This window comes from Triturus cristatus, chromosome 3_2 (assembly GCF_964204655.1).
Source record: "Triturus cristatus chromosome 3_2, aTriCri1.1, whole genome shotgun sequence".
Taxonomy (NCBI): domain Eukaryota; kingdom Metazoa; phylum Chordata; class Amphibia; order Caudata; family Salamandridae; genus Triturus; species Triturus cristatus.
Genome location: NC_140584.1, coordinates 535,303,768 through 535,326,550, shown reverse-complemented (window position 1 = coordinate 535,326,550; position 22,783 = coordinate 535,303,768). Strand labels below are relative to the sequence as shown.

Genomic DNA, 22,783 nt, shown 5'->3' with positions numbered 1-22,783 from the left:
CCCAACGCTGACGCCACACCGTCGAGCTTACTCCCCAAGACCCCGACACCATGAACCAAGGAGGAGTGAAGAGCACCAAGGGCCTCGAGGAGGTCGCCGTACCCCAGCACAGCTCTCTGCGATCGCTCCGCCACACTCCCAAAAGTCACACACTCACAAACCCGCTGCGACACAGCGGACAGGATGGTAGGCTTCATCGCAACAAGATGGCCGCCAAGTATGCCCGACCCGCACCGGGGCCGGGACCCAGGGACAAGCGCCTCGAGGTCCACGTCGCTGGGGACCGGGTTCCGGGGGCAGGCGAAAAGTTATCCGTTGCGTGGTCACGGGCAACAGTCGTCCCCACCACGGACCAGCTCCCGCGAAAAACCGGGAGCGGCCCGCAAGGATCAGGGCAAGATACGGGCGGCGTCTGGGCAGCTCACCATCAAAGGCAGGGGCAGTCACCGGAGGATCTGAGAATTGCACCCCCGGGCGTGCACTCGGTCCGCTACGCTTGACAGTAGAAACGACCACGACGAAATGTAGGTCAAATTTGGCACCGCTCCGGTGGACCGACTCCCCCCAGTCACCACAGGCCGCTGTTGTCGAACTTCCACCCGGCCACGGCGTCCACTCGAGGTCCCGGCTCCAGGGCCGCAAGGGCCGCTAAGTTGAAATGCACATTTCTCCGGCGATACCGCAGCCAGAGACCTCGGAGTCACACGATCGGGTGCCACTCTCCTTCAGAAACACAACCGCGTAGCACAGGCTGAGGATCTCGTACAGGATATCCGTGCGGGATGCGGAGGTTCACGGAGCCGGGAGTCTACGCTGCCGTCCCGGTCGCCATCTTGGCTCCTCCAGAGTCTCTCTTTCTTGACTGCAATGTTCTATACATGCATCTCTAACTGTCCTTTTTAAATGATACTAGTTGTGATAATTTGTTGTCCTTTGCACACTTACACTAGTCTCAACAAGGTTTATGGGTTATTACTCCTGTTGTTTATTACAACTCTTGATTTAGACGTCGATGAATGCTGCCTTGACGTCAACGTCCTGTGTGTCGGCGACCGCCTCGATGGTAATCCCTCCGATGTCGGACGATTCGACACCAATGCATGTTCAAGAGGCCCTCTCGATGTCTGGCGTGAGCACACAAGTATTTCTCACCCTTCTGATCTCCTACCTGCTGACGGTAAAGGTGAATGGCGTTTCTCAGGTGATCTCCCTGTGTGCAGGTTTTTACTGAGAGGAGGGCTCTCTGAAAGGGACATATCCCCCCTCCCCCTTCCAGGCCACCTGAAAGTCCTACCTTTCCTCTCTGCTGAAGAGCATGCTGTCTAATTTTCTATCTGTTCTTCAACGTCCTCTTGGAAAGTTTCTGGCAGTAATAGCATGTCTCTGGACGATGTGAAGAAGGTAAACACAATACACAAAGAGTGTGGATCAGATTGCGCTATCTAATTGCCACATGAAGGGCACTTGATGAAAAGAGATGGCATTTTGTGACTGAGAAAAATAATTTTCAGTCAGACAAATAGTTAATAGCACAGGAGGAATTTTTAACCATCTAATGATAGCAACATCTTCTGAATTAGAAGGAACATTTTTGACAGAAATGTCAAAACTGAAGAGCTCAGTGCTCCAGGATCCTTACTTTAGGAACAGGAAAAAAGAACTAACCTGTCACCTGTGGGACATGATGGGATGCAGGAGGTCCTCTGGGGTCTTAAAGGAACAGTGCCAGTTTTTATCTATTGTGTTAACAATGCAGCCTATTGGCTAACAAAGCTTTGCATTCCATTGCTGGTTCCTTTCAAATAAAAACAGTGTTTTACAAATTAAAGATTCATTTTCTGCCCTGCAGAAATGTTCAGTGCTTATGGGCTTTTAAATGAAAGTATTTCACTGTAAAGTTGAGCATTTGTTAGCTTTCTTTTTCTACAGGCTGCTTATATTATATATATGTGTGTAAGCTGTTTTTGGTAATCTAAACATTATATATATATATTGCACATCTTCTTTTAAAGGGTTTCCTCTTGTCGAATGTGCCTTAGGTCTACTAGGCAAGGATTTTTTTAGCTAATTAGTATGATATACATATATACAGGAAATTATCCACCTAGAGATAGTCTGTTTTGATGATGCGAAACCTGTTCTCACTGGACCATAATTATTAAAGAGGTGATCTGATTTCCTTATGTCTTTAGTTTTATCTAGGTAGAATTTCAAAACTCTTAACATCAAGAAAGTGTAAAGACCTTTCAGCTGGCGTAGATGGACTAGGGAAAAAGGTCGATAATGAAATGTTTTATTAATATGGAAATCTGAAACTACTTGTGGAAGGAAGCTAGGATGAGTTCTCATCATCACTCTATTACTATAAAAAAAAAAAAACTGTGTATGATTCTACAGAGAATAATGCTTGAATTTCACTAACTCTGTGTGCTGAAGTGATGGCCAGAAGAAAAGCCGCTTTCCATGACAGACGCTACAAAGATGCTTTATGAATAGGTTCTAATGGAGGACCCATAAATTAGATAGAAGAATGTTAAGATCCCAAAGGAGGAGGGAGGTGACCTAATTGGATGGAAAACTTAAAGCCCTTCTAAGAAGCCTTTGATCACTGGAATTGTAACGAAAGACGTTTGTGATGGAGATTTTCCATAAGCTGTTATGGCCGCCAGATGTACCTTAAGAAAAGTAAACTGTAAGTCAGACTTATCTAAAAGAAGAAGATACTATATAACGACATTTTCTTGGCACAAAATTGTATGGACGTGCCTCTTTTCAACATGGTCACCCCCACATTTTGCCAGGTATCTGATCCAGGCTCCGCAGTGCCAGATCTCTTTCTCTACAACTTTACAATTGTTCCCCAATAGGCAATACCTTTAGCTCCCCTTGTAAATCTCTAGTAAATGGCACCCCTGGTACCTAGGGCAAGGAGGCTAAAGAGGGTCGCTAAGGGCTGCAGCATGTATTGTGCCACTCTAAGAGACCCCTCAGCACCAACAGGCAGACTGCCATTGCAGGCTGCGTGCCATGGCGCAGAGTAAAGTGAAGACATGGCACACCTCCGGTGTGCTATGCCTGTAGACAGACAGTGCATGCAGTATAGGTAAGCCACCGTTGTAGCAGGCCTTAAAGCCCGATGATAGGGTGTACTATACTACATTTGCCGACAAATCTTCAAGAGTAGAAATGCCCCGGTGATGTCTAAGTCAATTCTTAGATATTGAAAGTGGATGGCGAAACCATTTTGAGTACATGTGCTGGACACTGGTGTGCACGAGTTCCCCAGCTGCATGATGGCTTCACTGAAACTAGAGATGTTTGGAATCAAACATCCTGTATTTATTAGCCCACACTGATTCCTGTGATGGATACCTGCATCCAGAGGGCATCTTAGAGGTGCCCCCTGAAAACCTACCGACTACCTGTGTAATGGCTGACTGGTACAGACCAGCCTGCCACCACAGACAGATTTCTGACCCCCTGCAGGTGATAGCCTCCGCTCTCTGAGAACAGAAACAATGCCTGTTCCGGCCAGAGGTGTTGTCACCTCCTCCAAGCAGGATGTCCAAGTAATCAGCATTGATTATGCTACTTACCAGTATGCATCTGTTCTTGGCATGTAGGGCTGCCGACATTCATATCTGTGCATAGATCGCCGCCTAGTGTTGGGTCCGGATGATTGCACATTGTTGTCCTGGAAGATTCTTCGAAGTATCACGAGATAGGTGGCTCCTCCCCTGGACTACAGTGCGCATGGGCATCCCCTCCATCCATAGATTGTTTTTCGCCATTGTGGCAGAGATGGAGTGTAATACAGTGAATGATGACCATGCTAACCGAGTGTTGCTTGCCTAGGTACTGCTGTACGTGGTTGGGTTGAAGGTGGGACTTTGGATAATTCAGTGAGAAGCCCAGGCTGTGCAGAAGGTTAATGGTGTGGGACATGTGGCTGGCACAATGCTTTCCCTGGATAAGCCAGTCGCCCATATAAGGATAGACATGGATGTGCTGTCTCCTTAAGTGTGCCGCCACTGTAGCCAGGCACTTGGTGAACACTATGGGTGCTGTCTTTACCCCGAAAGGGAGGACTTTGAACTGGTAATGCTGATTGAGAACAGTGAACCTGAGATACTTTCTGTGGGAGGGGTGTATGGGTATATGGAAATACGCATCTTTGAGGTCTAATGTTGCGAGAAAGTCTCCCTGACTGAGCAACGGTAGCACTTGTTGCAGAGTGAGCATGTGAAAATGCTCTGACAGAATGTAACGGTTTAGAGGTCTTAGATCCAGTATGGGTCTGAGAGATCCATCCTTTTTGAGGATCAGAAAATACAGTGAGTACACCCCTGATCCTCGTTCCTTTGCAGGCACGAGTTCTATGGCTCCTTTTTGGAGCATACTGAGAACCTCCTGTTGGAATAAGTGCAAGTGCTCTGCGGACATATGACGGTGTCTTGGTGGTATGTTGGGTGGAGTGGATGTGAACTCCAGACAATAACCGTACTGGACAATCTCTCTCACCCACCTGTCTGTAGTAATGGATTCCCGGACTGGCAGGAACCTCTGTAGTCTCCCCCCGACAGGTGTTACGTGGTCGGGAGGTAGTGACAAGGCGTCACTGTTTGTTGGTGGACCTGGAGCTGTTGTTTCCTCGGCCTCTGCCTTTGATGTTGTTTCCACGGTATCCACCTCTACTATTCTTGTTATAGGTGGGTTGTGTACCTCCTTTAGTGTACTGCGACTGTTGGGAGTTCTGCGTTTTAGATGGTCCTCTGTTGCTAGAGCGACGAAAGGAGCCACTCCGAAACTGCTGGGATTGCAGAGCCCCCATAGACTTTGCAGTCTCTGTATCTTTCTTGAGTTTCTCTAGGGTGGTGTCAACCTCGGGGCCACAGAGGGAGTTCGGGTTGACCGGTTGGTTGAGTATAGTTGTTTGTATCTCTTGTTTGAATCCCGAGATTTTCAACCAAGCATGCCTTCTTAACATGACGCTGGTGTTGATAGCCCTAGCTGCAGTGTCAGCTGCGTCAAGAGCGCATTTAATGCAAGCGTTACTAATGAGCTTCCCTTCTCTAATAAGTGTCTCCGCTCCTTCTTTATACTGATCTGGGAGGTGCTGCATCAGTGTCTCTAGGGTATCATAATGCACCCTGTCGTATCTAGCGAGAAGTGCCTGAGTGTTGGCAATTCTCCAGATGTTAGCTGCCTGTGCAGCAACCCTCTTTCCTGATGTTTCCAAGACCTTAGACTCCTTGTCGGGGGGAGGAGCATCACCCGTTGTCTGTGAGTTGGCTCTCTTCCGAGCATTGGAAACCACCAACGAGTCTAAAGGCAACTGTCCTTTTATGTAGGCAGGGTCCACTGGAGCTGGCCTATATTTTTTTTCAATTCTAGGGTTAAGGACTCTCGCCCTAGTGGTCTCCTTAAAAATGTCATTAGCCTGTTTTAGGACCCCCTTCAGCATGGGCAGAGTTTTCACAGATCTTTCTGAAGTAGAGAAGGTATCCATTAGAAAGTCGTCCTCAATAGGATCAGTGTGGAGCTGTACGTCATGATTGGTGGCAGCTCTTTCAATTAAGGCATTGAAGGCAGCAGTGTCCTCTGTAGGAGATGTTTTTGCCACATAAGCCTGTGTGTCCGAAGCAGTATGTGTGTTCCCTGCATCCGTATTGTCCACCCAAGGTTGGTTTTGGTCCTCAGGGTCAGTATCCACAGGATAAGTGCCCTCAGCATCACCATCATCTCCAGCATCTGTATCAGAGGGTGTGGGTGAGAATGGCTGAGTTTCTGGTGTACCAAATGGAATATGTTCCACCAGAACTGGTGATGTGGTTCTCTTCTTTTTTAGTGGAATCCTGTACGGCTCCATTGGTGTCTCTGTTACGATTTTCCGTTTGTATATGGAAAGCCTACCAGTGGTGGCGTTGATAAACTGCCGTGGAACCTCATCGTCGTGAGGCACTGCAACAGGTTTCTGTCCCATCTGTATTCCTGGTGGTAAATCGACAATTTTCTTCGGGTCGAGAGCTTCTTGCGGGTCGAGACATTTTCGGTCGCACCGCTGGTGGAAGGCCGAACTTGATACGCGTTGTGAACCGCGCTGACCGTTTTCGGCTGCGGGGCTGTCTTCGCACCAGTTGTGGAAGCCTTGTCGTGGATGCGTAATAACGACTCCGACACCTTCTGCTTGACGAAGGCGTCGTGGATTGGACACGGTCCTTCGTCGCCTTCTTCGTTGTGGCATCAAGCCCCGTACCAGATGACGTCTTCTGGACCAGAATAGTGGAATGGTTTGGCTCTCGATGGCCGCCCTCCATATCGGTGTTGACGCTCTTCGGCGCCGATGCTTTGGGGTCGGCGACCTTGGCTTTAAGTTTCGACGCCCCCTTTGGCTCGGCGTCCCCATGACCTCTCTTGTCATCGACAGCCGTCTTGTGTGTCTTCGGCTCCGAGGGCTTCGAGGTCTTGTCGCCGTGGAGAGACTCTTTTACTTTCGGTTTCGATTTCGGTGCCGTTGCCTTCAGTTTCGATTCTCATTGATCGAGTGATGGCGCTTTGGATACCGATGGCTCTTTAGGAAAGTTCGACGCCGGGCGTTTATGCGGGGCGGAAGAACGAGAGGAATGATCTTGGGTAAGGCCTTGTGGCGATTCCGCGAACTGAGCCTTATCGAGTGCCTCCGTCGGCCCTGTTGCGACCTGAGGGCCTAGCTCATGTTCTGAGCCATCCTCCTCGGCCCCTAGGGCCTCTTCGTCGTCTCCTACCTGTACGACGACTGCATCCTCCTCTTCATCTATTATATGTTCGTCTTCGGCATCATAGTCGGAATCACGCTCCGACGCCGGATCCGACATCTCTCCCTAAACTTCAAGGTCCACAACCTCCTCATCTTCGGTCCCGAAGATGTTGTCCGGGTGCGGCGCCGCTTTCTGCGCCTCGAGCAGAGCTGCTCGACGAATGCGAAGGGTCTTCTTCGATCGAAAGAGAGGCACTTGTTGCACACCGGGTGCACGTCGAAGCGAGCATACTTAGCGTTGCAAAGAGGGCAACGCTTGAAGGGGCTATTCGATGTTTTTGATTCCATCGTCGATCATGATCGGGCCTCGGACGTCGAAGGGCAAATTGCTAACTTCGATTAAACTACTCGGCGCCGAACGAAAACAATAACGACGAATGAAGGCCTAAATACTCTAAGAGCTAAGATTAGGACATCCGAACCCAATGGCGGAAAAAAACAATCTAAGGATGGAGGGGATGCCCATGCGCACTGTAGTCCAGGGGAGGAGCCACCTATCTCGTGATACTTCGAAGACTCTTCCAGGACAACAATGTGCAATCATCCGGACCCAACACTAGGCGGCGATCTATGCACAGTTATGAATTCAGCAGCCCACATGCCTCGAACATAAAGGCAGGAGGCTTCAAAGGCTTCTGCCGCCTTGGATATGCGACACAAGGCTTGCTCAGACAGGAGAAATGCAACCCCTTTCCCCAGGCCCATTTGGCACCAGGACAGGCAGGAAAATTAGCTAGTCAGCAGGTATGTTCCCCTCTCAGTCTAGTACCACTACTAAGGTGGGCTGCCTGAAGTGAACACGCCTTTTAGAATTCCACCATCTTAGTTTTGGAGGAATTAGGCTCTCTGGGACAGGGTTATGCCCACTTTCCATAGGAAGTGGTCATATAGAGGGTGTAGACACCTTAAAGGTAAGAAGCCCATTGGCTACTACCTGTCATTCCCCAGTAACACCCCTAAATTGAGGATTTAGGTGGCACCTCGGACACCAGAAACTCAGATTGACGGATCAAGAAGAGAGGACAAAGAAGATCCACAAGAAAAGCAAGAACAGAATACTGACTGTGGACTTTTGGCACCAAACCCTGCCTGCATCAAGTCTCGACAATCACGACCAGCGTTTCGTCCTGCAGCTGACCAGCTTCCAATCACCGGCCAGCCCGAAGCCACAGTCCCCAGGAAGCGGTACCTGTGCTCCTGACGGTCAGATCCGTCCCCCCCACCAAGTGAGAGGAGACCAGGACCAACCAGAGCCGCACAGGACCAGTACCCGGGGTACCGGAACCCTTGCAGCAAACAAAAATCGCGAGAGTCTAGTCAGGATTCCAATGACCTGAGACCGAGCAGCCATCGAGGGACCTCAGCACCGCAAAGATCCACTTCCAGAGTAGCCCAGCTGTCCTGATTTCTGCACCCTCAACCGGCGAGACCAACAACCGCAAGGCCCTCAGATGCACAGAGCCCAGGTGACCTTTTCACTCTGCACCCAAGCACCCCAGCCCAGGTACCGATGAACTGACTGTGTCCTCTTGTTACTAGGACCCTTGTGACTCGAGCCCGCAGTTAGGAGCTGCAAGACTTGTCCAAAAGGCCCAAAGTCCACCCCTGCAGCTTGATTCTAGGTGGTTCCCCTTCCTTCTACCAGCAAACCATGCACAACTACCAACTCGATCAGCATGAGAAATTGCTGGGGGTACTTTGGACCTTGGCCTCTACGATCTTAAGTCCTGAAGGAAACCCCCAGAAACAAACCATAAATACCTGCATGCTATCTATGCCTTTCCCCTCTGCAGGAAAGCATAGAGAGTAAAGGCGCATTTAAGTGACTGTTTTACTTACCTAAAAAATTCCACATATAAATATATATATATAAAAAAGCACTTACTTGATAATTAAGTTCTTGGTATCAAAGTTTATATAAAAATATGACTTATTTTTCTAAATTGGTCTTGGATTTATTCTCAAATGTGTCTCTCGTTTATTGCCTCTGTGAATACAACAAATGCTTAGCACTACCCTCTGATACGCCTAACTGCTCGCTCACACTTCCACAAAAGAGAACATTTAAGACACCAATTGTTTCTCTGTAAACCAATTTTTTTTCCTGAACTCTTTACCCAGTGTACCTCGTTTTGGTCCACTATATAAAAATCCTACAAAGATTGGATTGTGCTTGTTTTGAATGTACCATATGTAAAAACTCTTCCATTTAAAGGCATAGGCTTTTCTTGTGGAAGGTCCTTTAGCCTCTCTTAAAATGTCCAAGCAATCTTGTGGCAGGCCTAAATGTCCATATTGGAGGAATTCAGGAGCCAAGCTGTCAAGTTCAGTGATGGAATGTTGGGATGCAGTACCTGTCCTGCAAACTTGTACAGGAGATCCTATCTAAATGGTAATCTCTTGCATGGCCCTTCAGACAGGAGAAGAAGGTGTGTGAAGCACCACTGACGACGTCATTCTGGTGCTATCAGTATTATCCTGGTCTTGGACCAGTAGAGTTTGATGATTACTACTGGAACTGGGGGAAATGCGTTTCCCTGACCAATCTATCACAAGGGCATTCCCTTTCAACTCTGGTTAGAAGAATCTGGACGTGTAGTCTCAGCATTTATTGTTGTTTGCAAACAAGTTTATTTGCGGATACCCTCAGTCTTGAAAAACGTCTCGTGAGACTTCGTTTAGGATCCAGTAGTTATTTCCTTGAAAAACACGACTGAGAGAATCTGCTTGGATATTCTGAACCGATGGAAGATGAATAGCTGCTATGGTTAGGTTTCTGGCTATTAGCCATTTCCATTTGGTTACGGCTTTGATAGATTGAGGATGAGAGGGGAATCCCTCCCTGCTTGTTCATGTAATGCATTGTTGTTGTGTTATCGGTTGGAACCAGGAGAGAGTTTGTCTTTATTGATCGGAGAAAAGATTTGTAGGCCAAATTAACTGCTCTCAATTCTAGCATGCTGATGTGATAAGTCTTTTCTTTGTCTGACCAAATTCCTTGAGTTCACAGGTGACCCATATGAGCAGCCCATCCCTGGAGAGAGGCGTTCACGATCAATGCCTGAGTTGGCAGATCCTGATGGAATGATGCTCCTACCAAAAGGTTATTCGGTTGAGTCCACCATGGGAGAGATTGAACTGCAGCCTGTGATATCAGTTAGTCTTCAAAGCTGTTGGAGGTCAGATACTGCTCTTCTAGACATTGTTGCAGAGGTCCCATGTGTAGTCTTGCTTGAGGAACTAGAAAAATGCAAGAAGCCATTGAGCCTAGTAGGGATGCCATCTGTTTTGCTGATGGATGGCGTAGTTGGAGGACATTCTGACACTTCAGATTGATTAATGATAATATTTCCTCCGAAGGATACACTTTTGCGGATTGGGTATCCAGTATCGCTCCCAGATATTGCAGCTTTTGGACCAACAAGATTGTAGACTTTCTGAGGTTGGCATGAAGACCCAAACTGGTTAACATTTTGATACAAAGTTGGTGATGTTTCTTTGTCTTGGCTGGTGACATGCTTTTTAATCAGTCTATCATCCAGGTAAGGGTAAACAAAGATCTTTAGTTTCCTTAAGTGATCTATGACTACGGCCATTCATTTGGTGAACATTTGTGGAGCTGTTTTTAGACCGAATGGTAGGACTTTGTATTGATAGTGTTGAGATCCTACTTTGAATCGAATACATTTTCCATGCTTTATAAATATTCGGATGTGAAAGTAAGCGTAGATCTCTCCAACACATCCAGTCTCCTTTATGCAGTTGAGGATAAATCTGATGCAATGCCAGCATTCTGAACTTTTCTTTATGTTCCTTGTTCAGTACTCACAGATTTAAATGGGTTGGGATTCTTGTTGTGGCCCTTTCTTTTGCACCACAAAATACTGGCAATAAATCCCCAGTCCTCTCTGATGGTGGAGACCCTCTTCCACAGCATGCTTCTGTAACAGAATGTTGACTTTTCTGTAACAGGTCTTTCTGATGTACCAATGTTTTGATTGGTGGAATAGAAAGACCTGAATCGATGAGAATATTCATTATGAACAATATTCAAGACCCATTTGTCTGTTGTAATTTGGCGCCACCCTTCCAGAGGATAGGTAATACTTCCCCCACTGAAGCGGATAACATAGAAGGGGGACGTGATGGCTCATTATTTGGTTGGAGGCTTTCCTGTAGATGCAGGCTGCTGTTGAGAACCTCTTTTTCTTGATGGTTTTCGTTGTTAGTGAGGCTACTGAAAGGCTTGCACTCTCTGAGAGAAGAACCAGCTATCTTAAGGCCTGTATCTCTTACAATACTCCTTCCGCTTCTCTAAGCCAACAGCTTTGAGGGTGTTCATCTCGGTTTTTACTCTGGACATCTCTTCATCTACATGGGTGCCAAAAAGAGTATTACCTGAGAAAGCTAAGTTGAGGATTGCGATTTTTAGCTTCTGGCTTAAGGCAGGTTAGTCTAAGCCAAGACGATCTGCGTGCATAGATACTGTGACAGTATTCATAATTAGCAAGGTCTGATGAATCTGCTGATGCTGCACTTATAATCAGTAAACCTGTTCAATTAATCCCACAAAGACCTATCGTACCGCCCCAACAAAGCAGAAGCACTTGCCACCTTCATAGTGGATGCTGATGTTCCACATATCTTTTTGCCAAGAGCATCTATGTGCTTGCTTTCCTAATTTGGAGAGAACATAGCAACAGTGTAAGATTTTCCTGCATCTGCTACAATGACTGAATCAGGAGGATGATCAGATCCGATCTGAGAAATAATGCGTCTTGGTCAGGAGGTTTATATTTCTTGGTAAGTCGAGATGGAGCAGACTTCACCCATGCGGGCGTTAGAAATAATTGCATCATAGGCTCCAAAAGACCAGGAACCAGAGGAAGTAGTGGTCATGTAACTATTCTGTGATGTAGAGTCTTAAATATCACAGAAGATGATGTCGTGGTGGTAGGGTTGTCAGTGTTTAACTTCATTGCACCTCTTATTAATAAGTCATTGAAGGTAAGATCATCCACAGGTGAAACTCTTGCAGGAGGTGTGTGTCAGAGTAGAAGAGCAATCTCTGACTCAAGAGCGAGAAGTAGTAGATCAAGATGGAGATCTTCTTCTATGTCTAAATCTAGATCCTGCAATTTCTAGATCTTGACATGGATCTGGTTCTTGATGTTACCTTAGATCTGGAGTGGTGATGCAATGGACTCCTAGATCTTTTCGGAAACTTATGTACTTTGTAGCCCTGTCGGAGTCGCTGGGGGCACAGACAATGTGCCTGGAGAGAACGGAGGAGATGGTGACCCTCTAGGAGATGTGTACCTAAAATGTGAATCTCAGGTGTGACTCTTGATGGAGAATTTGTCTGAGAATATTTGGGCACAGGTCTATGTTGTAGACTTTGAAGCCAACGTGGAGAAATGTTCAAAGGCGAGTCTGATCTGGTCCTAGATGTAGAGCGAGGCCTCGATTTAGCTCTCAACTTTGACGGCGGTTTTTGCTCTGTGTGGGATGTCAACTCGTATAGTACCTTCTCCTCTGACTTAGACGTTGATATATGCTTCTTCAACATCGATGGGTGATGTACTGTAACCATCGATTGTTATCTTGACACCGGTGAACGCCGAAGGTTCTTCGATGTCGAGTGGAGACTCAACAGCACCTTTGACTGTGTCTTCGACGGCGTACCGGACGACGGCGACACACCGGTAACTGCTCTGTCCTCCGCCCCATGAGTTGATGGGGATCGGAAAGGCCTCCTTTTTTGATGATGGTCTTTGGCTCCAAGGACTCCCGCAGAGGACGAGCTTGTTAGAGGAAAGCTCTTTCGAAGAAGAGCGATCTTCCCCAAGGCCTCTTCATGAAACAGCTATTCCTCTCTCTTGAAGGCCATGAAACCTCATTTTCTCACTGTCTTTCAGAGTACGCTTGGAGAATTTCTGACAATAACCACAAGTCTCAGGTTGATGGGACTCCGCCAGGCAAACAATGCAGAAAGAATGAGGGTCTGAGCTTTTTTTCTTCCCACAGGAAGGGCACTTCACAAAAAGTGAAGGCATTTTTTGACAGAAAATAGAAGTATTTTTTGTCAGAAAAAAAGGTTCTCTGTACTTTAAGTGCTTAAAATGTCAAGAGATGTTAAAATGTAAAGGTTTTGGCAAGACATTCCTGACTAAATTGGCAAAAAGAATGCAGAAGTCAGTGTTCCAGGATGCTAACTGTAGGAGACGGAAGAATTAACAGACCTAACTGTCACTTGTGAGACATGATGGGAAACAGGAGGTACTGCGAGACTCAAAGACACAGTGCCAGTTCTCGCTACTATTTTTCAATAGCAGCTTATTGGATAACAATGTCTAATATTACCTTTCCTTTTTAAAGGTTTGTGAAAGATTTTCTGTAATCATTGTAAATTAAGGACATATTCCTATGTGATAGGATTCTTTTTAAAAGGAATACTAAATAGAATTAGACCATTTTTAGCCTCTCTTTAGGCAGCAAATATATATATATATATACACACACACACACACACACACACATACACATATGTAAGGTACTGCGTACAATGTTTTTTTACATATATATATAAAACATTTTAAAGAAGGGACTGGACAGATTTTAGTATGAATTAGTAGTCCATTGGTACCAGAAGAATACAATATGCTTCTGCTATACAATACTGTCAATCAAGAGCATCCAATGTATTCTGTTTCACTTTATAGCAACATAGATTTAATTTATGAAAGATGCAATATGAAGAGTACAGCTCTTTAGGAGCATAGAAACCATCAGTGTATATTCCAATTTACATGCTTTTGTTGATGGTTGATACAACAAATCAAACAAACAATCCACCTTCAATATTTTAGCATACTTACTATCTGGCATTTTACATCTCCGTAATATTGCCATAAGTTCATCCACTTGCACAAAAGGACCCTATCATGAAAAACAATTTAGATTAATTACTATGGTAACCTTGCATTTCGTACATTCAAAGTAAAGTTTTTATATTATTAATGAATTTCACTTATTCTGAAGAAGACACCGATCAGGGGTGCAGCTTGGACAGGTGTTTACCTACTCACACACATACCTTCACAGAGGGTCTTCCCTGTACTTCTACCTCCTGTGCTGCTGACTCTGCTCACCCTTGTCAGCCCCAGCAGCCTGTAGAGCGCATCGCCAGTCATAAACTCCAGTTTTAACTCTCTTTTGCAAAGAATTGCAGAATAAGGGAAGCCTGCCTATAGCAGGGTAGTGCCTAATAACTTCAGCAGCACAGCTAGGTAAGCTCCCTGATCCTGGGTTAGGGCCATGTTGCTTTATTCACTACTACAGAATTGATAGCCAGTCAAATAATCTTTAATTCGGTCATAGACCCTAAAAGATACATACTTACAGACAATATCATTACTAGTATTTACAACACTTAAAAATAGGAACACAGAACAGTTTTCATTCAATGTATAAAAATTGTTAAGAGTTTAAGAAATATAAAAACATTTAGGAAGGACACAGGTTTGCAATTCTGGATTAGTTTCTGCGAGGTAAATATATATATATATAAATTTTTTTTTAAAAATTGTTTACATTTTTTTATAAGGATCTTCTCCTGCGCCACATAGCATCGATGAAATGCGAAACAGAGAATACAAGAGGAGTAGAAGTGTTGCATTTAAGTATTCTGAGGGCCTCATTATGATGTCTAAACCCCAGATTTCTGCACAGTTGGACAAGCCACCGTTGCCGTATGGATTTATACTTTGTGAAGAAGAAGAGAACATGGGACTCAGTCTCTTCCTTAGCCCCACATGCCGGACATTCTACTGTCTTGTTGGCCGACCATTTATAGGAGAAAACCCTAAGCGGGAGTGTGCCATATCTAAATTGCAGATAAAGTTCCCGCTGCACTGGGTAGAATCTCATCTAGGAACGGCTCCACTCTATATTCGTCTTTTATATTAAAAAAGTGGAGGGTAAGTGAGCCCAAGCCGGAATTGCTGAGGGTATCCGTGATTCTATTCATGCGATATAAATTGACTAAATCAGCACGCGACAGCTCAGCACAGGCTAATGCAGGATTGGACCAAAGACCTGATAAACCCAGTCCCATACTTTCTTTGTTTATAAAAGCAAACCAGGGCAATTTCTCAGTCCCAGGAAGGCCCAGTAACTTCAGTTTCAGCTCTAAAATGTGTCAGCTCAGGTGTAACCCAAAGTCTGCGCCAATAGGTTAGGGGCCGTAAAGCCACTTCTTCTATTGGTCTAATACCCATGTCCATTCTCATGGGAATAAGAGGGGTACTGGATAGAAGGCCCAGCAGTGATCTTAAGAATAGATTTTCAGTCTTACTGATACCTTCTACCGAGGAATGTCCCCACAATTCCGCCCCATAGTAAATTTCTCCCCGTGCTTGTACTTTATATATTTCTAAAATGGAAGCAACTGGCTTAGAGGTGGATTCCCTGAGGAGTTTTAAAATACCACCAGTGGTCTGCGCAAGTCTGAGTTTAGCCTTAGCCAGTTGTGGGCCCCAATCCATTCTATCGGTGAGGGTGATACCCAAGTATTCAAATACAGTTAACTCTGTTCAAAGCTATGCCGTTCAGGGAGGGATTGGCACATCTGGTCTTTGGTGGATTCCAGACCATAAACGTAGTCTTTTGTGTATTAGTCTCAAACCCCCTTTTATAACAAAAATTGACAAAGCTGTCCAGGGCACATTGGATTCCCATTGGCGATTTTGACAATATGAGAGTATCGTCAGCAAACATTAATGCCACCACCTGATCGTTTTTTAGCTTTGGGGCATCGATATGTTTGACCCCCCTGAGGTGGGCAATCAGTACATTGACGAAAAGACAGAATAGGGTGGGTGCCAGAACACATCCCTGTCTTACTCCTCTATTGACTGGGAATTTAGATGTTAAGCCTCCCCATTTACCACTCCTCACCCGGGCAAAGTTATCCGAGTGATGTCTCCTAATGATGTTAAGGAGATATGCAGGGATCCCCATATCCTCCAATACTGCCCATAGTATTTGACGGGGTACCAAGTCGAAGGCAGTTTTAAGGTCAACAAAAATTAAGTAGAGGCTGACACCCTCTACTCTCACAGATTTCCAGTACAAAAGTTGGAGCCTTAGTAACTGGTCGACCGTGGATATCTTTTCTCTAAAACCAGCCTGATAGTGGCTCAGGATCAGTTGTTCCTCCATCCAGATCTGAGGCTGATCGGACGGTAATTAGCCGGGAGTAGTGGGGATCCTTTCTTGAACACTGGTATAATCTCAGCTCCCACCCAGGTAACAGGTAATTTAGAACCCTGGAGTATAGCGTTGAACAATAAACAGAGACATGGAACCCGTATCTCTGTTTGGTCCTTATAAAGATCACCAGGAATTATGTCGAGGCCAGGCGCCTTACCTACTGGGAGCCTTTTTACAGCAAGTTCAACCTCCTTCAATGTTACTTTGATATCATATTTTTCATTATTAGTATGAACTAAGGGAGAATTATCGAGGAAGCAATTTAAAGTCTCATCGGATGTTCTGATACAGTGGCTGTGCAGGGGGATCATAAAAGGGATTAGCTTCTACCGGAGGGGCATACAGCATCTGAAAGTACTCAACCCATCGCTCCGGTGCAATATTTGGAGCATCTGCCTTTTGTCCATCCCTACTGCCAGTTCGTACTATTGACCAGAATTCCCTAATGTCCCTATTCCCGAGGCCGTTTTTTATGGCACCCCATTTCCTATTTTCCCAGTTCTGTTTGGCCTCGGTTAGCACTTTCTTGTATTCTAGCCTCTTGCATTTTATTAATGGTCTATTCAGGGATTTAATTGCATCCAGGAGTGCCCCCTTGGCTTTCTTGCAGTTGGAATTAAACCATGTAGAGGCCCTCCTATTCTTCCTGGGTTTAACCATTGGTGGATTTAATAATTCAGCGAGAGCAGTCGCTAGACCTGTGTGTATATTATATATTTGGTTAAAAAACATTTCCTGCCCATGGTCTATATGACCACTTAGTTCAAAGAACGCCTGATGGACAACTTGGTAGAGGGTACTCATTTTATCTGGGGACTTTTTCACCGTTGGCCAATTAAGCCTTCTTCTGTCGTTTGAAAGAAGGGGTGTTCCTCGGTTATCCAGTCTATCCCCCATATTTAAACCCATCTCAGGAAGGCTTATATCAAGTACCAGAGCATTATGGTCACTATCATGACGGGAAGGATCACAAAGTCAATTACCTTAGTCCAAGTCCTTGCCTCTACCACGATGTAATCTATACGGGAAAGCTGACCTGGGCGGTTAAAAGTGGCATTACCCTCCAGGTTGGATTGGGCACGACCATTACAGGCTCTCAAAGAGTGAGCCATAGTAATGGAGTTCATTTGAAGAGCAAGTGGTGTCCATGCCTTAATCGAAGGTATTTGAAGATCTGGAATGGACCAAAGCGAATCCTCCTCGCTAGTGATAGATTCTATGATGCCCGGCAAAGGTTCATAGTGGCAGTTGAAATCCCCTGCAACAATCAATGTACTCTCCCCCTGTACTGCAGATATAAAATTATCTAAGATATCCAATGTTGGCGATTCTTTTCCCATCCTAGTGGGACGGGAATAGACGTTAATGAGGATCACACTAAATTTAGACCGGAAGGAAAGTCTAATACATTGAAGATCTAGGATTGGGGTATCTAATTGCGTCACTGTGCATCCTAAGTGCGAACCAATCAGGATGGACAAACCCCCAAAGGGTCTACCCCTCTTGCCAATCGAAGCCAAGTTATTAACTGACAAAAAGCCCAACCTAAAGAAATGTTCCCTGATCCAAGTCTCCTGGAACAGGCAGACATCAAACTGGTCAATAAAAAGTCCCCAGTCGGGGCAGGACATCTTATTAGAAAGCCCTACCACGTTCCAGGACAAAATGGTAAGTCTATTATCAAATGCCAACAGCCCTCCACCATCATCAATTGAGACCCTTTTCGCCGTAGCTAGACCAATGGGAGAACTAATAATATTTTCACTAACAGAATTGATAGTTTCGTTCTCCTTATATGGCTATAATGGCAAAGCAGAAGATGACTGATGAGTACCTACAGTTGCACCAGACCTTGTTACATCGAAATTTATTGGAGTATCCTTATTATGTGAGTTAATGCCAGTCCCCAAGATACTAGTGATCTGACCAGCATGGGTGGATGGATCAGGAGGGCTTGAAGGATAGCTACCTGTATTTAAGGCGTCCAGCCTTCCCAGTCAATCTACGTCCTCCAGTGGGGCGTATCGATTAGATACAGGGATATTAAAGAGAGGAACATTTTGATGGGAACTAGAAGAAGTAATATAAGAATTCATACCCAGTCTTTCATAATCAATTGAAAACTGAGGGGCGCCCACCCTCCGGCAACATGGGTAAAAGAAATCTAAGGTAAGGGCTCGGATTGTCGTGGGATGTTCCCTATGAAACGGGGATTGAAATGCTATTCTTTGGATAATTTCTGGGTGCCTAAAATTAATAATCACACAATCCCCACAGATGAACTTATGTGTAGGGCCCACCCAAGCAACCCTCCTTACCATCAAGTTCTCACCTGCCTGATCATATGGGAATTGCTTATTTTTAGCCAGCCAGAACAGAATCTTATTGCGTAGTTCTAACTGATTCTTTATGCCCTTTCTTAAGCTCCGGAATTCCGGCCAAAATTATTACATAAGGGATAGCCTCAGGGGGGAGATTGATTATAGGAAGACAGGGTTGTTGAGTCACACAACCACCTCCCCCTGCGTTCCCTATAGCAGATGGCAGGGCACTTGTATCAGTAACGGTTGCATTTCTGCCGGTTGGTAAATTGCGGATTGGCGGCGCCCTCACAATATTGGGATTGTTCACCTGCGAACTTTGGGATGCTAACCGGGCGAGCCCTTGTCCACAGGCTGGAATCCCTCCATTGACATTTACACTGCTAATTTCGAGATTTAGAAGAGCTCGATCTTGAGGCAATTTACTAACTTTAGATGGCTGCAATGCCCGGCTGGGAAGTGATTCCTGTATAATAGAAGGCCCATCGTTATGTAGGAAAGCTGTAGAATTTGCCATGAATTCCTGGTTAGGGTGGGCTTGCGGTAAATTCTTGATGAGAGCATGGTTCTGAAGATGTTGGAGAATGGTGGCAATCTCTTCCCTCACGATCACTCTACACTGGGCAAAAAAATCAACCATTAGAACTTGGGCCCAGGGGGGATAGATCTGGTGGAGCGGGGAATTGGGAGAATTAGTCAGAGGTGTTACACTATCAGTTGACCTCGCAATACCTCTAGCAGACCCTCCCCTTGTTTTTTTCCCTTTAGGGCCCCCATTATTGCCTTGTTTTCTTTTCCTAGATTTACGGCCCTTAACAGTAGTACCCTCAGTTCTAGACTCAATGCTTGGTGTGGAGATATGTTCAATATTAGATGGAGCCACACTTTGACAATCACTCTGTTCTAAAAAGTTCGTTGGATCAGTTGAAGCGAGTGGCGTCGGATGAAAGCAATCCAGCGTAATTGAAAGACTTCTTTCAGTCTGTTCTATTTCGGATGTAACAACTCCTATCGCCTTCTGGAGCATTAAGTCAATTGCTGTGTGCACTAATGGTGAAGGTGGATTAGGATTTGGCCCGATCGCTTGACTGCACAAGCGCGTCTCCCCTGGATACGTAAAGGGGGATTTGGGGGAGCAATCGCAACAAAAAAGAGAATAGATGATAATTGCACAGACAGGGGGCCAACCAAGTGGCCTAATAAGACTCCCAGTACCTTATATTTAACGGATGGATAAATATAGAGCCCAAAGATCCAGGTGTTAGAGGGGTAGCCCAGCCCAGCCTCTTCCAGGCGATGACGGGCAAGGACGGGCCCGCCCTTGGCCCGGGCTTCGCCCGCGCGCGTCCCGCGCTGCGGGAGCCCTGCAGGAGATTTAAAGCGCCCCCCGGGACTGTTCCGGTATGAAGCAGCAGGCTAGCGTGGCAGTAGGTGATTTAGCTAATTGATAGCATATATTTCGTGCACTTGATTAGTGTCACAAATCTAAGATTATATTCTTAGTGGCCACTGAAACCATATTTAGCCGTACCAAGGTTTACAGTCTGATTTGGGACAAATGCAGGAAAATAATGCTGCCTGCATTTCCTCGCCCCAACCCTCAGATATTTTGCCAGCATAAAGAAACTGATTATTTCCTATAACAATAGTTTTGCTGGTGGGACTCTTCCAGGTGAACAGGCTTTTCATTATTTTTCCACCTAGTGGCTTGGTCTACAATATTCTGACTTAGTAAATGTTTCGCTTTTGGTAGTCGACCATACGAAGAGTTTATGAGGCTAAGCATAAGTGTAGGAAGATGGCTCTTAATATGATATATCAAATTGAGATATACCGAGTAAAGAGTCCAAGGGATCCCTTATGAGTGGACAGGGGCTTGCTATGGCAATCTTAAGGTGCTCTGTTAGGGGGTAGTGCGGTCGAGCAGCCTTAGGCTTAACACAGAGGACTGCAAGAAATCTAAAAATATCCACAACGGCCAATAAATGAGACGCAACTCAAGGCGATCCACACCAATTTATAAAAATAGCAAGTATCTTTATATATGTTTAAACATCAGAAAAAAATCGTTCAGGTAAGTACGTTTTTAAAGAGAAATACTTTTCAGTTCAAAAAGTCGACAATGCAATTTCTAAATTCTGCAATGTTAAGCTATGGGAGGTAAATCATAAGTGGTTTACTAGTTCTCATCAGCGACTTACAGGATGCTTCTCCAGGAGATAAGGTTAGTGGTGGGCAAGGCCCAAAACAGCACCAGTGGCACTAGGGCGGCCGGGTGTAGAGGTGCAAAACAGTGTTGGGTGCTCAATGTTATCCTATGGAGAATGGCCGTGGTAAAAAGAGCCTGCAGGAGGGGACTGAGGGGCCAATCCAGTGAAACAAAGTGGCTTCAGTTATTGCAATGTTGGGGTAGGTGGGAGACCTTTGGTCCTCTTGTCCTTGGGACAAGGCGTCAGGGTGCAGAGGGTCTTTGGGGTGTCAGGTTCCTCAGTCTGGCAAGACTCGCGGTTGAGGAGGCCTGCCAACAGAGGCAGCAGGCGACACCAGGGAGTTCATGAGAATTTACTCCACAGTGAACACTGTACCTTGAGGGATTGGGCACCAGTCTGAGACAGTTTGCCCACTATGACACAGGCTGAGAGGAGGGGGGGGGGGTGGTATCGGGTGCAGTGATGCTTGACAGCGTTGGATTTTGGCGGGCCCGAATCCTCTTGGCCCTTCTTTTGCTGGATGCAGGATTGCTGTCTGCAGGATGCAGGGTTGCGCTCTGCAGGATGCAGGGGACAGTTCCTCGGGAGGTCTTGGTTGCTTGGCAAAGGTTGGCAGGTCTCCTGGGCTTTGGGGACGCAGCAGCTGCAGGACAAATCGACTTTGGGCAGAGTCAGCAGGCAGACAGGCAGGGTTGACACCAAGGCAGCTGCTGGGGCTCCTGTTCTTGCTGTGCGACTCTTCTTGCTCGTCTTCTTTCTTCAGGTCATCAGGATCTGCTCTTCTGGTGCCAGAGGCTCCCCTAAATACTTAATTTAAGGGCATTAGGAGAGTGTAGGGTAGTAGCCAATGGGCTGACCCTTGGTTTCACTACGCCCCCTATATGGCCACTTCCTGTGATAGAGCATTCTCAGGAGCTGCACCAAGAATTTGGAATTCGCTTCCACCGAATATTAGAGGAATCACCTCTATCTCGCGATTCAAAAAAGAGGCCAAGGCCTTTCTCATGAGTAAACTCCTCCCTTAATTAACAGCGGTCAGCACTTAGGCTCCTTCTGAGACCTGCAGACAATCATTGACATTCTACATTCAGCTGTTCTAGTAGGTGACAATAATCAGGAGGATGGTCCTGCTAATCTCAGATCAATGAATCTGGGAATAGCACAAGTCAGTTGGCTTTCATTGATTCATCTCTATAGGCTACAATCAGCTCTGTTGGATACTGTAAGTCCCTTTGCAAGATTACATGGACGATGGCTAATGAAAGGTACCTCTATCAAGCCACATGAGTATTTGACTGGACTTGTAACATTGTATCCAGTTGCAGACTCCATGTTTTCTTTAGGAGGGGTATTAATTTTAAATGCAAGTATGACATGACATGTACTACTGTAACCAGAGTTGAGGCCTGGTTAGACTCAATATGTATATTATTTGTACATTTTAAGCTGATGCCACTGTTAGATGAATACTTATACCGGGCTGTAGACTTCAAGTAGATAGAAGGAAACGGATTGCTGTTGAATTGTAAAGCGCTCTGACACCCAAGATTGGGTCATGCTTGCGCTATAGAAAACACGGAATAAAAAAATAAATAAAAAAACAACCCTGCCCTAAGTATGCCATCACAAAGATGGCTGCTTCTGAAAAACCGTGGCCACCTCACAGCAGCCCACCTTAGAGGTGGTACTAGCCTGGAGGTGGCGTGCCCACCTGACTAGCTAATTTTTCCGCCTATCAAGATGCCAAGGGGCCCCTGGAAACTGGGTTCAGTGTCCTCTCCTGTGAGTGGGAGCCAGATTCACATTTCAAAAGCAGCAGTCCTTTGAGGCTTGCAGCCCAAGGAAGGCTAATCAGCAGGTCATCCTGTGGGAGGGGGTGTTATACAGTCTTCCCAGACAGGCTTGAGTTCTTGGTCTCGTGAGACCAGATGCTGTCACCCTAGGAGGTCAGAACAGTGTCTTAGTGGCAGACTGGCAGAAACCAATCAGCAAGTACACCAGAGGCTGGTAGGTTTTCAGAGGGCAACTCTAAGGTGCTCTGTGGGTACCTATATTGGTAAATTCATCACTGGAATCAGTGTGGGTTTATCAATATAAGATGTTTGATATGAAACATCACTATTTTCAATGAAGCCATCATGTAGCTTAGGAACTCGTTTTTACCAGTGGCCAGCACATGCTTT

The 22,783-nt window shown here is 45.8% G+C and overlaps 1 protein-coding gene across 2 annotated transcripts in view; it reads right to left on the bottom strand.

Moving 5' to 3' along the window:
• Positions 1 to 22,783, bottom strand: part of CSTF3 (cleavage stimulation factor subunit 3) — a 549,241-nt gene that overhangs the window by 26,654 nt on the left and 499,804 nt on the right. For both annotated transcript variants that reach the window (XM_085648242.1, XM_085648243.1), the window contains one exon: positions 13,675 to 13,735. In XM_085648242.1, coding sequence (XP_085504368.1) covers positions 13,675 to 13,735 — 61 coding nt within the window. The remainder of the gene's footprint in view (positions 1 to 13,674; positions 13,736 to 22,783) is intronic.